General features: G+C 35.3%; 1 protein-coding gene across 2 annotated transcripts in view; it reads left to right on the top strand.

The window, feature by feature from the left end:
• LOC104234978 (protein SABRE-like) overlaps positions 1 to 8,780 on the top strand; it is a 34,390-nt gene extending 25,610 nt beyond the window's left edge. For both annotated transcript variants that reach the window (XM_009788640.2, XM_009788641.2), the window contains 13 exons: positions 284 to 384; positions 1,076 to 1,432; positions 1,538 to 1,656; positions 1,852 to 2,101; positions 2,737 to 2,961; positions 4,971 to 5,110; positions 5,947 to 6,019; positions 6,212 to 6,313; positions 6,421 to 6,549; positions 6,755 to 7,093; positions 7,179 to 7,346; positions 7,549 to 7,921; positions 8,189 to 8,780. In XM_009788640.2, the coding sequence (XP_009786942.1) occupies positions 284 to 384; positions 1,076 to 1,432; positions 1,538 to 1,656; positions 1,852 to 2,101; positions 2,737 to 2,961; positions 4,971 to 5,110; positions 5,947 to 6,019; positions 6,212 to 6,313; positions 6,421 to 6,549; positions 6,755 to 7,093; positions 7,179 to 7,346; positions 7,549 to 7,921; positions 8,189 to 8,289 (2,477 nt within the window). In that variant the 3' untranslated portion in view covers positions 8,290 to 8,780. The remainder of the gene's footprint in view (positions 1 to 283; positions 385 to 1,075; positions 1,433 to 1,537; positions 1,657 to 1,851; positions 2,102 to 2,736; positions 2,962 to 4,970; positions 5,111 to 5,946; positions 6,020 to 6,211; positions 6,314 to 6,420; positions 6,550 to 6,754; positions 7,094 to 7,178; positions 7,347 to 7,548; positions 7,922 to 8,188) is intronic.
• Positions 8,781 to 11,778: the final 2,998 nt, after the last annotated feature.

Here is an 11,778-nt window from a genome sequence, read left to right as displayed (position 1 = left end):
ACCTATAAAGTTAGGCTATGCATTTCACTTATTTTACAGTGACTAGTAGGGACAACTTTTTCTAGTATGTCTAGGTATTAGGTTTATCCAGTTTACTTGCCGGCATATTTTGACAATCAGTTGCACCAACTGGAGATAGCTGCATGTGCATGTGATCAATATGAACATTTACATACTCTTTGAGATGTGCATGAGAATCTTTTGCTGGACTTCTCACTGTTTGAACTCCTTGCTGCTAAATGCTTATTGTTGTATTTTGTCCTTTTTTTCTCTTTATTACCAGCAAAGCTTGGTGTTGCTGAAGACTCTGAGGGGGAGGGGACTCGCCATTTTATGGTGAACGTCATTGAACCACAATTCAACCTTCACTCGGAGGATGCAAATGTAAGTTAATAAAGAGTCATTCTTGGATCAATTGTCAATTCTAGCAAGGTCATAATTTCCTAGTTTCTTTTTATCATTATTCATATTTGATTATTAATATTTGTTTATTTTCTTTCTATCTCGCTTGATCATTCTCTAGATGTAATATAGCTGAAGAGAGAGGAAACACAATCAAGTAACTGATATCTTTTTATGAAATTAGCTTTGTTTATACTCTTGTTTCTCATACTAATTCTCTTAAAACCGAAAGGTGTGCATTGAGGTGCTTAACCTGTCATGATGGCGGGTGAAACACCCTGATCACTTTGTGCTCTATGCAGCTCAACTTAACTATAAATTATTAACAGCTTCTACCTACATGAATTTGTGCTTCTTCATTCAGCTTTAGTTTTATTTTATGATAATTTCCTTCATTTGGCTTTATTCAAGTGCTTCCAAATTCCAAGTGTGATTCATTTTATAGCATCGAGTGCTAGAGGAGCCTTAGAAATTGCCTTACTCTTATAAGAGTATCAATGTATTGTTACAAACTTGTGATGTTCAATTGAGAGTTGTGATGTAAGCATTGTCAGGGATATTTGTAATCCAACATACAATGACAAGAAAGGGGAAATATTATGTATGTGAAATCTATAGCAATGCTTTGAATTTTCATCTATGCTAATGCTACAGAACCCTCCCTCCTTGACAGGGTAGATTTCTGTTAGCTGCTGTGAGTGGTCGTGTTTTGGCTCGTTCATTCCATTCAGTTATTTCCATTGGCTATGAAGTGATTGAGCAAGCTCTTGGTGGAGGAGATGTCCAAATTCCTGAGTCTCAACCACAAATGACGTGGAATCGCATGGAGTTGTCTGTGATGTTAGAACAGGTACAGGCACATGTCGCCCCAACTGATGTAGATCCAGGGGCTGGACTGCAGTGGCTTCCTAAAATTCGGAGAAGCTCACCTAAAGTTAAACGCACTGGAGCATTACTTGAAAGAGTGTTTATGCCTTGTGATATGTATTTCCGCTACACTAGACATAAAGGCGGAACAACACAGTTGAAGGTATGCCTTGTGTCTGAATCTGTGACAACCTGTTGACATTGTTTCATGGGATCACAAGTGTACTATCTTTTGTTTGATTCTCAACTATGATAATGTTTTATCCAGGTGAAACCCTTGAAGGAGCTTTCATTCAATTCTCATAACATAACAGCAGCAATGACGTCTCGTCAATTTCAAGTTATGTTAGATGTGTTGACCAATCTTCTCCTTGCTCGGGCTCCAAAGTACAGACACCTATTAAAATTTTTGTCATTAATTTTAACATCTTGTTGTTTTTAATTTGTCTTTGTGGAAGTGAATGCATCTATCGCATATTGTTCCTTTGAACCCTTTAATATACTTGGATGTTAGACCAGTTGCTTCTCAATCCTCATTTTTTGTTGAGCTCTCAACTAAATTAAATTGGAATGCTAATTCAGGCCTCGAAAAGTTAGTTTCTCATATTCAGAAGGTGATGATGAAGATGATGAAGAAGAGGCTGATGAAGTCGTTCCTGATGGAGTGGAAGAGGTAGAATTAGCAAGAGTGGAGCTTGAGCGTGAAGAACGAGTCCAGAAGTTGATCCAGGAAGATATTAGGAAATTATCTCTTTCTACTGATGTTTCCGTGGACATGGGCCCCGTAAAGGAAGGTGATCTCTGGATTCTTAGTGGTGGAAGGTCCATATTGGTAAGACAGGAACTCTCTGAAGCACTTTAACTTTATGAATGTGGTACAAGTCCCATACCTTTTTTATTGTGAAATAACAGTGTTGTCAAATGCGAAAAGCATATTAAAGTGCCAAAGGTCTGTTGGGGCCTTAAACGAAAGGCGATTTAAAGAGTGAACTTCTTCAATGAAAGGTGCAGTGAGGAAAAAGATAAAACATATCTATGTAATGCAAAAACAAAAAATGTAACTATAAAGACAAATAACAATTACTCTCTCCGTTTTAATTTATATGACACTTCCCTTTGTTCGTCTATTCCAAAAAAATTGACGGGTTTCTATATTTGGAATATTTAATGTTAAACTATCCATTTTACCTGTTTTACCCTTAATGAGAAGCTTTTGCAGCCAACTTGTGTTAATCCTAATAACAACTGGCTGGTTGGCTTTAGACTCATTTTTTCCGAACTGTGCCCCATTATGAAACCTAGCAACTACTTTCTGAGGAATTTACCCTAGTTCTGACGATTTGCGTGTTTGGCCCCTCGTCTCTTCCACAAATTTCTGATAGATTCATTTGACGTTGTACAGATTTTATTATAATTATAAATAGGAGGTGTATTAAAGTGAATGCCTGTTATGTTGACTGTCTACAGGTGCAAAAACTGAAGAAAGAGCTGGTAAATGCTAAAAAATCAAAAAAAGTTGCATCTGCTTCTCTAAGGATGGCTTTACAGAAGGCTGCACAGATACGGTTGATGGAGAAAGAAAAAAACAAAAGTCCTTCTTGTGCTATGCGCATCTCTTTGCAAATTAATAAACTGGTCTGGAGTATGCTTGTGGATGGTAAATCATTTGCTGAAGCTGAAATAAATGACATGGTGAGTCTCTATATAATTTCATCATGTTTGGTTCTGTCTTTGCTTGGCTGAAATTCCCGCGGAGTTTCTCTATTGAAGTAACACTAGTTAAAAAATATGCATATCCTTCATCAGTAGCTTTTATGTCAGACTAGTCAGCTGACAGGAAATACTGACATCCTTCAACAAAATGAGTTACAATATCTGGGAACTGTTGGCTTGGAGGTCTGGTATTTGTTTTTCATTTAACTAATTCTTTGTGTGTATTAGTTCAGGGACCACCTTTGTGCTTCCATCCAAAAAACATAAGATAGTCAATGTAGTCTAAACTGTACCATCGTTTTACAGCAAACTAGCACCTAAATCTTTTGATTATTCTAGGAGTTAAAAATTTCTCAAATCCGGTAATGTATTGGTAAACACTTGATAACTTAGTGTTTTGCACTCTCAATTATGCTAGGTTGAGTGTTCTAATATGAAAAGTGGCACTTTTCTGCAAAATGAGAATACCTCCTTTCCTCCTAATGAACAGCAAATATTGAAAAATTACATACTAATCCACAATATGGAGATGCAAAATTTGTGGAAAGGAAAACCTTCCGAACTACGATTTCTATTGTTAATCTAAATAAATCATTCCTTGTTCATGTGAGAGTCTTCATCTACTCTGATTTACTGCTAGAAAATGATCGAATCATTTTTGGCTGGTCTAGTCAATGTTTAGCTGGACATATCACACTATTTTACCTAGAAAAAACTGCATTAGAAATGAGGTTCAAGATAGCAAAGTTCAAACCAGGAAACTTACATTTGAACGCAGGGGCGGATCCACCCCTTTACCATGGAGTGGCATGGCACCCGCTAAGATGATAAAAAATTTATATACCAATGTCGAAATTTTCTTAAATTAGGTTAAATATCTAATCCTACCACCCGCAACTGTAAATTAAACAAAGGTGCCATGACTGGTAGATCTTTTTGAAAGCTTTTCTCGTGTGAAAAATTCAAGTTGAAAATTATCTCTGCCATGACTGGTAGATCTTTTTGAAAGCTTTTCTCGTGTGAAAAATTCAAGTTGAAAATTATCTTGAACCTTGTCCGACTTTTCCTTTTCGTGTGCTTTTTATTTCTTTTGTTCCCAATCATTTTCCTTCTTGGCTCCCTCCCAATTTTCTATTTATCGTTTCATTATTTTTTGTATTTTTCTTTTCTTTATTCTATTATTTATATGTGGTCTCTAACAAAAACACTCAAAAAAGAGACTCCAATATTATAAAATTTTATAAAATAAGCATTCCTCTTAATCTCAAATTTATGAGTTTGCTTCTTTCATATCCGAAAAATTTGAGTCCTAATGGGAATTTTCGATTGAGATCAAATTTTTTTCATCTTTTTTTTAGTTATATCATAAACATTTATGTTATTCTATGGTTATTAAATATAATTTAAATCTCTTTACTATTAAAATATAACAAAAAATTTCTAAGCATTGCTTAAAAAATATGAGATTTATGATTTTGATTTTTGAGAACTCCTAGTTTATTTAATTCTATACTTGTGGGATATAATTTATCTATTGAAAATATTTTTAAAAAATATATTATTCTGCTTGATGTAATTCCCTCATTCAAGATGTTATCTTGTGTAAATTTATTTTTAATATATAAAAAAAGATGTAATTTCCTAGTGAAAATGTTGATTTTACTTATGTTGTTATAATTAAGGTATGATTCCTTATTTAAAAAATCGAATAAACATTCCTAATAAATTTCATATTAGTCATTATAAGGTATACATTAAAAGAAATTATGGCACCTGTCACCTTCAAATCCTAGATCCGCCTCTGTTTGAACGGTAAAGTACCTGCTAAGAAGATCAGGGCTTAGGCTAGCTATCCTCTTGCTATTTCCTTAGGGAGGAAGCTCTCTTGATTTAGTAATGCGTTTGACGAGGAAAAAGTGATTACTTGTAGCTTCTTTCACATGGAATCACTTGAATCAAAATGCTTTATTTTCCATTTCTCAATGCAGATATATGATTTTGACCGGGATTACAAAGATATTGGAATTGCTAAGTTCACAATAAAGTACTTTGTTGTGAGGAACTGCCTGCCCAACGCCAAGTCGGATATGCTTTTATCAGCATGGAATCCTCCTCCAGAATGGGGAAAGTAATGCCGGCTACTTCCTATTATTCTTCGGTTCTACTTCTTGCATTAAGTCATGCATATTTAATGCACATTGTTTGTGCTTTTCTCCTTTTGCCAATTGGCGCCCTGATGGAGTCTTTTACTTTGCAAACTTGAATTTCCTCATCCCAAAAATGCAGTATCATCTGCGATTATGTGATGGCTGATGGAGATTAGTGCCAGTTTTTGCATTTGTAACCATAAATTCCTGAAGAATTACCTCATTCTCCACTTAAATTAGAAGAACCAACCCCTTATAACAATGATGAAGAGAATGAGGCATGATGATCTCCTGATCTGGTATGCTTGAAGCGAGAAATAATCAGCTTGGCATCTACTGACCAACTTAGAAAACGACATAGCTGTCCGGTTAAACTAATACTTCCATTTCTTCCTTTTTGGTCAATAGCCGATCTTTTATTTTAGAATAAACAGACAAATAAATGTTCACATGATACATTATATGCTACTCCCTTATCTATTTCGCACTATGTATTTTATTATGTTAAAAGATTCTGTTGTTTTCTGGAGTGATGTGTTAAACAATTTGTTTGACAACTCATGCTTTGGCATATCTACTGAAAACCATTAAGTGAGAATTGCATAAAATTCTTTTTTTTCCGTGTACACGTGGAAGAAAACACCATCAGACATACCTATTGAAAACGGCAAAAGAAAAGCATCATCAGATGAAAATTAAAAAATCTGTTAACGGAATACTGAAAGCTTACCTTGCAATGTTCTTCGGAAGCTTCATATCTTTGTTTTTTTGTTACATTGCATTGTGATCATGCTATCTTTACTTGTAATTGCTTCAGAAAAGTTATGGTTCGGGTAGATGCTAAACAGGGAGCTCCAAAAGATGGAAACTCTACCATTGAACTATTGCAGGTAATAGTATTGCTTTTTTTTTTTTTTTAATAAGCTATGTTTTCACAAATTCAGGAACTTACAGTTATCTCATTGAATTATTCATTAAATCTTCACACTAGGACATTTGTAAGAGATCAACCCTTTTTCACCCTTTTGGCTTCTTTTATGATAATTCCTCTTATAACCTGTTTAGATTTCTCCTTTGTGTAGGTGGAGATTTATCCCTTAAAGATACATCTGACTGAGTCAATGTACAGAATGATGTGGGCGTATTTTTTCCCAGAAGATGAACAAGACTCCCAGAGGCGGCAGGTCTGTCTCAGGTCCCATTTATCAGTTCTACGGTGCAATGAGTTTAAGCAACCTGATGCTTTAACCATGTGACAACATAATGTTGATAACATCTTTTTTGTTTGTAGGAAGTATGGAAAGTTTCAACAACTGCTGGTGCCAAACGTGCAAAGAAAGGCTCAGTGCAGGAAGCACCAGCGTCAAGTAGCCATTTAACTAAAGATTCTCAGTCTTCCTCTTATGGTGATTTATCCCTAGTGAGTCTCTGATCCCTTCAGTTGGTTGTTGGTTACTTATTCCATCTAGCTAACCAATGGAAGCAGACGACGGAGTGAACTGTGGTTCGCACGTCCTCTTTCTTTAGTTTTATTTTACAGACTCGGATAAATTCTTCGGTATAGTTCCTTAATCTTTGATCATTTCTTTTTACCAAATGAGTTTTGTATGCCTGAATATGTGCAGGCATCAAAGGTGCAGAACCAAAAAGCTAATGTTACTGCTGTGACCCCTAAGCTAAGACGAACATCCTCCTTTGATAGAAACTGGGAAGAAAATGTAGCTGAATCTGTTGCTAATGAACTTGTACTGCAAATGCACTCATCAAGTGTTTCTTCTTCAAAAAGTGGGCCCCTCTCAAATATTGAGCAGCCAGATGAAGCTAACAGAAACAAATCCAAGGAATCAAAATTAGTTAAATCTGGTCGTTCCTCTCATGAAGAGAAAAAGGTGGGGAAGACACATGATGAGAAAAAATCTAGGCCCCGAAGAATGAGAGAGTTCCACAATATCAAGATTAGTCAAGTCAGTCAATTTTGTGTTATTATGTGTATGTTTTTTAAATTTGTTAGTTCCATAACTAATTCATTCTTATTTATGCATGGGTTAGGTTGAGTTACAAATTACATATGAAGGATCAAGATTTGCTGTGGGTGATATGAGATTGCTGATGGATACATTCCATCGCGTTGAATTTACTGGAACCTGGCAGAGATTATTCTCACGAGTTAAGAAGCATATCATCTGGGGAGTCCTTAAATCAGTAACGGGAATGCAGGTTATAATTCCTGGAAATTCTTTTAACTTTTCATTGCTTAATTATTGGCCTTACCAAATCAATGTTTTCAGTTTCTGCTTTGTGTTAGTTGCATTGCAACCACCCTTCTCTTTTACTTTCTCCGTGATAAATATCTTCACTGTTAGATTACTTTAGGGGGTTCTTAAAGCTTCATGGCATATGTCTGTTAATTTTAATGCAGGGCAAGAAGTTCAAAGCAAACAACCAAAAGGAAGCCAGTGCTGCTAGTGTTCCCAATATTGATCTTAATCTCAGTGATAGTGATGGTGGTTCAGCTGAAAAATCTGAGCAGAACCTGCTATCCTGGCCTAAGCGTCCCACTGATGGCGCAGGTGATGGGTTTGTCACCTCAGTAAAAGGCCTTTTTAATTCCCAGCGCAAAAAGGCTAAGGCTTTCGTGCTTCGCACAATGAGGGGTGAAGAAGATGACTTACACGGTGACTGGAGTGAAGGTGAGGCGGAATTCTCTCCTTTTGCGAGACAACTGACCATAACAAAGGCCAAGAAGCTGATTAGACGGCATACAAAGAAGTTCCGTTCCAGAGGGGCAAAAGGTTGGTGGATCCCTGACATTATCTCCTGATTTCTCTTTCTTTCTGTTCTCTCTTTTGTGCATATTGGCCCTTATGTCTTTCATGTGTAGCACCTAATGTCAAATTCTATGCCCTCTCTGCTACACTAGAGTTAGTAGAATCTAAGCATTTATGTGATGCCGATATCCAGATTATTCTTTGTTATGTGGCTTAGGGGTCCTTCACTTTTTCAGCTATACCATTACTGAGTATCAATGACTGTTATGTTGACTCAACATTTCTTTCCAGGTTTATCTTCTCAACAAGAATCACTTCCTTCATCACCAAGAGAAAACGCCCCATTTGATAGTGATTCTTCAAGTGAAACATCGCCTTACGAGCATGAGTAGCAGAGCTTGATAACAGTAAAAGCATATTCGTTTAGGATCTAAAATGGACTCTGCCAATGGCAGCAATTCCATTTGAATAGGGCTTTGTAGCACTCCTACTTAGACTGTGTGAGATGCCTACTTGTTCTAAAATGCAGAACGAGGTAAGAGCTGTGCACACTGATGGAAAAAAGTCCACTATCTGTTTAACATATCATTGCCTTTTAGAGTTCTTGAGATATCTTGGAAATACAAGTGGGGTGATTCCTGAGTTATGGGATTTTTTTAGCTTCTTAGCACTATGTATTTATTCTTTCACCTATGTAGAATGTACTCCTGGACTTGTAATAGTCAAAAAATTTGTAATCATGTCTTGTCTTTAGCAAGAAGCCAAAAGGCTCATCACTGCCAGTACTCATACATTAGACTAAATTATAAAGTTCCGTTTGCTAAATTTATCACATTGGACTGTAATTGTGGAGATGGAATAAAAATCAAAATATGACTCTTTAGTCTCATTACTTATACCAAACAGATATAGATGTTATTCCTACATATAACAGCCTGTGGTTAATAGGCTGCAGATATGACATAATCCAGTTTCCAACCAGTATAATTGTCTTGAATTGAAGAAATCTTTGAGAAAAAGAAAATAGGCAGTAATTGAAAGATATTACTATGGAGTGATTGAGTTCTTGTCATTGTAATTGTATATCTGGCTTTATGATATTAACTGTCCTAATGTTGCTAAGGCCTTGTGATTTTGGTTGTCATCCAAAGAAGAGAAATAAAAAGGAAAAATCTCTTGAACAATGTTTTCTCTTAGTAATTATCTCTTTATGCAAATCTATTTGTTGGGGTTTCTTTCTTCTTCTTCTTCCTTTTTTTTTTTTTTTTTTTGGCACCCAGCCATTGGAGCATGTAAGATTTATTAAATCTAACTAACAGTGCGTGTTTATTTATAGGGAAGATAGTAATTTTAGTCCCTAAATTATAGCTTTATTCTAGTTTTGATCCCTGTGTAATTCGACTTGGCATATTGACCTTCAACCAGTATGAACATGTGACTTTGGTCCCTCAAACCAATAGAAGTTAAAAACTTTAACATAATCAATTTAAAAGCAAACTTTAAAAAAAAAAAAAAGGAAAACAAAAACAAAAATAAAGAGGGAAGATACGATTTAAGGGTAAAAGCATTAGTTACTCTACTTCTCCTTCAAAATTTCAAGAATAAAGAGAGGTTCTTTTAGGTCAAATTTAAAGGATCAAAACTAGTCATGAATATATTTAAGGGGCAACTTTTAAACCTACTTTGAAACACAAGGAAGCATTTTTGTCCCTTTTTACTGAAATTTGCTAATTGTTATAACTAACTGGGTATGTATTTCCCCTTAAAAGACTCTCAAACCGTTATTTGCACCTTCAAAAAAGATTTAGTTATACCTTACTTCCTTTTCGCTCTCCTCTCCTCTGTCCCTCTTCTTCTGCCGTCATCGAGCTCTCTGGAAATCGTATGCTTTGGGAATCACGAATCAACTCAGTACGTTCAAAACCAGATAATGGAGGGAATCAATTGTCCGTTGTACTCTCTCTCAATTATTTATGTTCTATTCCCCTTCTCTTTGCATTTTTAATTGACATTTCTTAGCTATGTTCTTCCATATTTTTTTCTTTTCTGATTGGTCATGTTCTTTCATATTCCCTCTCGTCGCCGGACTAATATCCGACCAAACCAACACCCTCTCTTTACTCTTTCTCCTCTTTTTGGCCAATGCAGCAAAACCTTATTTGCAAGTTTCATACAAATTTGATTAAAAATGATATATTTACAATAGCATAAAACTTAAATATAAGTTTCATACATTTATTCATACAATATACAACTTATATAAAACTTTCTAGAACTTGTGTACAACGTTCATAAAAAAAATACTACAACTATAATAGCATACAATTTAAGTCTAATTTCCATATAACTGTAATGCAACTTTGATATAATTTTAATACATATATACAACTCTCATAAAAAACTAAATGCAAGTATAACATCAAACAACTTAAATACAATTTTCTTATAACTATAATATAATTTTGATAACTATAATATATATATATATATGTAAAGTAGAGTATTTATAAAGAAAAATTAGGGTTCTTTGAGTGGTCATTTAGGCTCGGGCAGATTTCAAAACTCTTCGAAACCCGTTTGAAATTTGAACATTTTTTTGGTTTCTTCCATCGGGTAATGACAGAAAAAGAAACAAAAGGCAGAAATCATTAAGCCAAAAATGGAGAAGAAAGGATTTTTTCCCAAAAGTGGCGAAAATTTGCCTGCTACTTTTGAACATGAAAGAGAAAAGTAAAAACAGTGTCGTGTTGTGATATTGTTAGAGAGACCGCCCGGAACTAAAGTGTGGTTCATTAGGACTCAAGCGATCATAATAGGTAAAAAAAAAAAGACTGAGCACCATAATATATATAGCGCGGGTTATTCACGACACTATACCTTAATGGCACGTTTGTCCGTTAAGGTATAGCGTAATGAATAACCGCGCTATACATAAAAGTTGGCTCCACCAATAATTCATCTGCAAGTAACTGACACACCAATAATTCATAGGGGTATAGCGCGCTATACATTAAATAATTGTAACCCTGGACTAATTTTTTCCTTACTTAAGGAGTTTCAGGATTTTGTAAAAATCTATTCAGGATCCTTCAAGTCTTCCGAAATATTTGTTCGCTAAGTTATTTTGCAATTTATCATAATGTCCAAAGAGCGAAAAATTAGGATTTCATTATATTGGAGGGGAGTGAGGTTGTGGTGGAGAATAACTCAATACGCTATAGTTGTTCTCCACAATATCATATTAAGTTGCCACTTACAATGGAGTACGATACATTGGTATCGTTGTTATGTAAAAAAATGAGTGTGAGCAAACGTTCATTGAATATTAAAGTAACCAGAAGATATTCATATGATGTAGCTCTACAAGGGATTTCTTGTTATGCTGAGTTTAACATTAAAGACGATGAAACTCTGGCAGATTTTTTGAAGATTCCGAATGAACATCGTGAACTTCTTGTGATAAAAATGTTGGAAATGTACGTCAAGGCTGAAGACGTTCGCAATAATGAGGTTCCGCAAAGTAGGAATATCCCTCAATCATCGGATGGTTATTATGGAGCAGTTTAGCCGAACAGGTTCCGAGGAAAAAAGTTTGACCTGATATAAACTTATCTCCACGGGTGTATGATGAGCGAGGAAATAATTTCTCCCCAAGTTTACATAATCCACAAGCCGAGTAGTAAACTTCAATTTTCCTCTATTTTACGATAGTTATTTTTATGTATTGAATTTGTATTAACACTCATAAATTCCCCAGGAGGTACCGGCCAAATATGAATTTTACAAGTTATGAACCAGCGGCCAGTTAGAATATGCCTAGTTTTGGTGTGTTAGATCATGGTGGTCCATCTAGGAGTCATAATCAACATGATAATGTGTAT

This window comes from Nicotiana sylvestris, chromosome 10 (assembly GCF_000393655.2).
Source record: "Nicotiana sylvestris chromosome 10, ASM39365v2, whole genome shotgun sequence".
NCBI classification, from domain to species: domain Eukaryota; kingdom Viridiplantae; phylum Streptophyta; class Magnoliopsida; order Solanales; family Solanaceae; genus Nicotiana; species Nicotiana sylvestris.
Note: the sequence above shows the minus strand (reverse complement) of the source record. Positions and strands in the feature narration are given on the sequence as shown.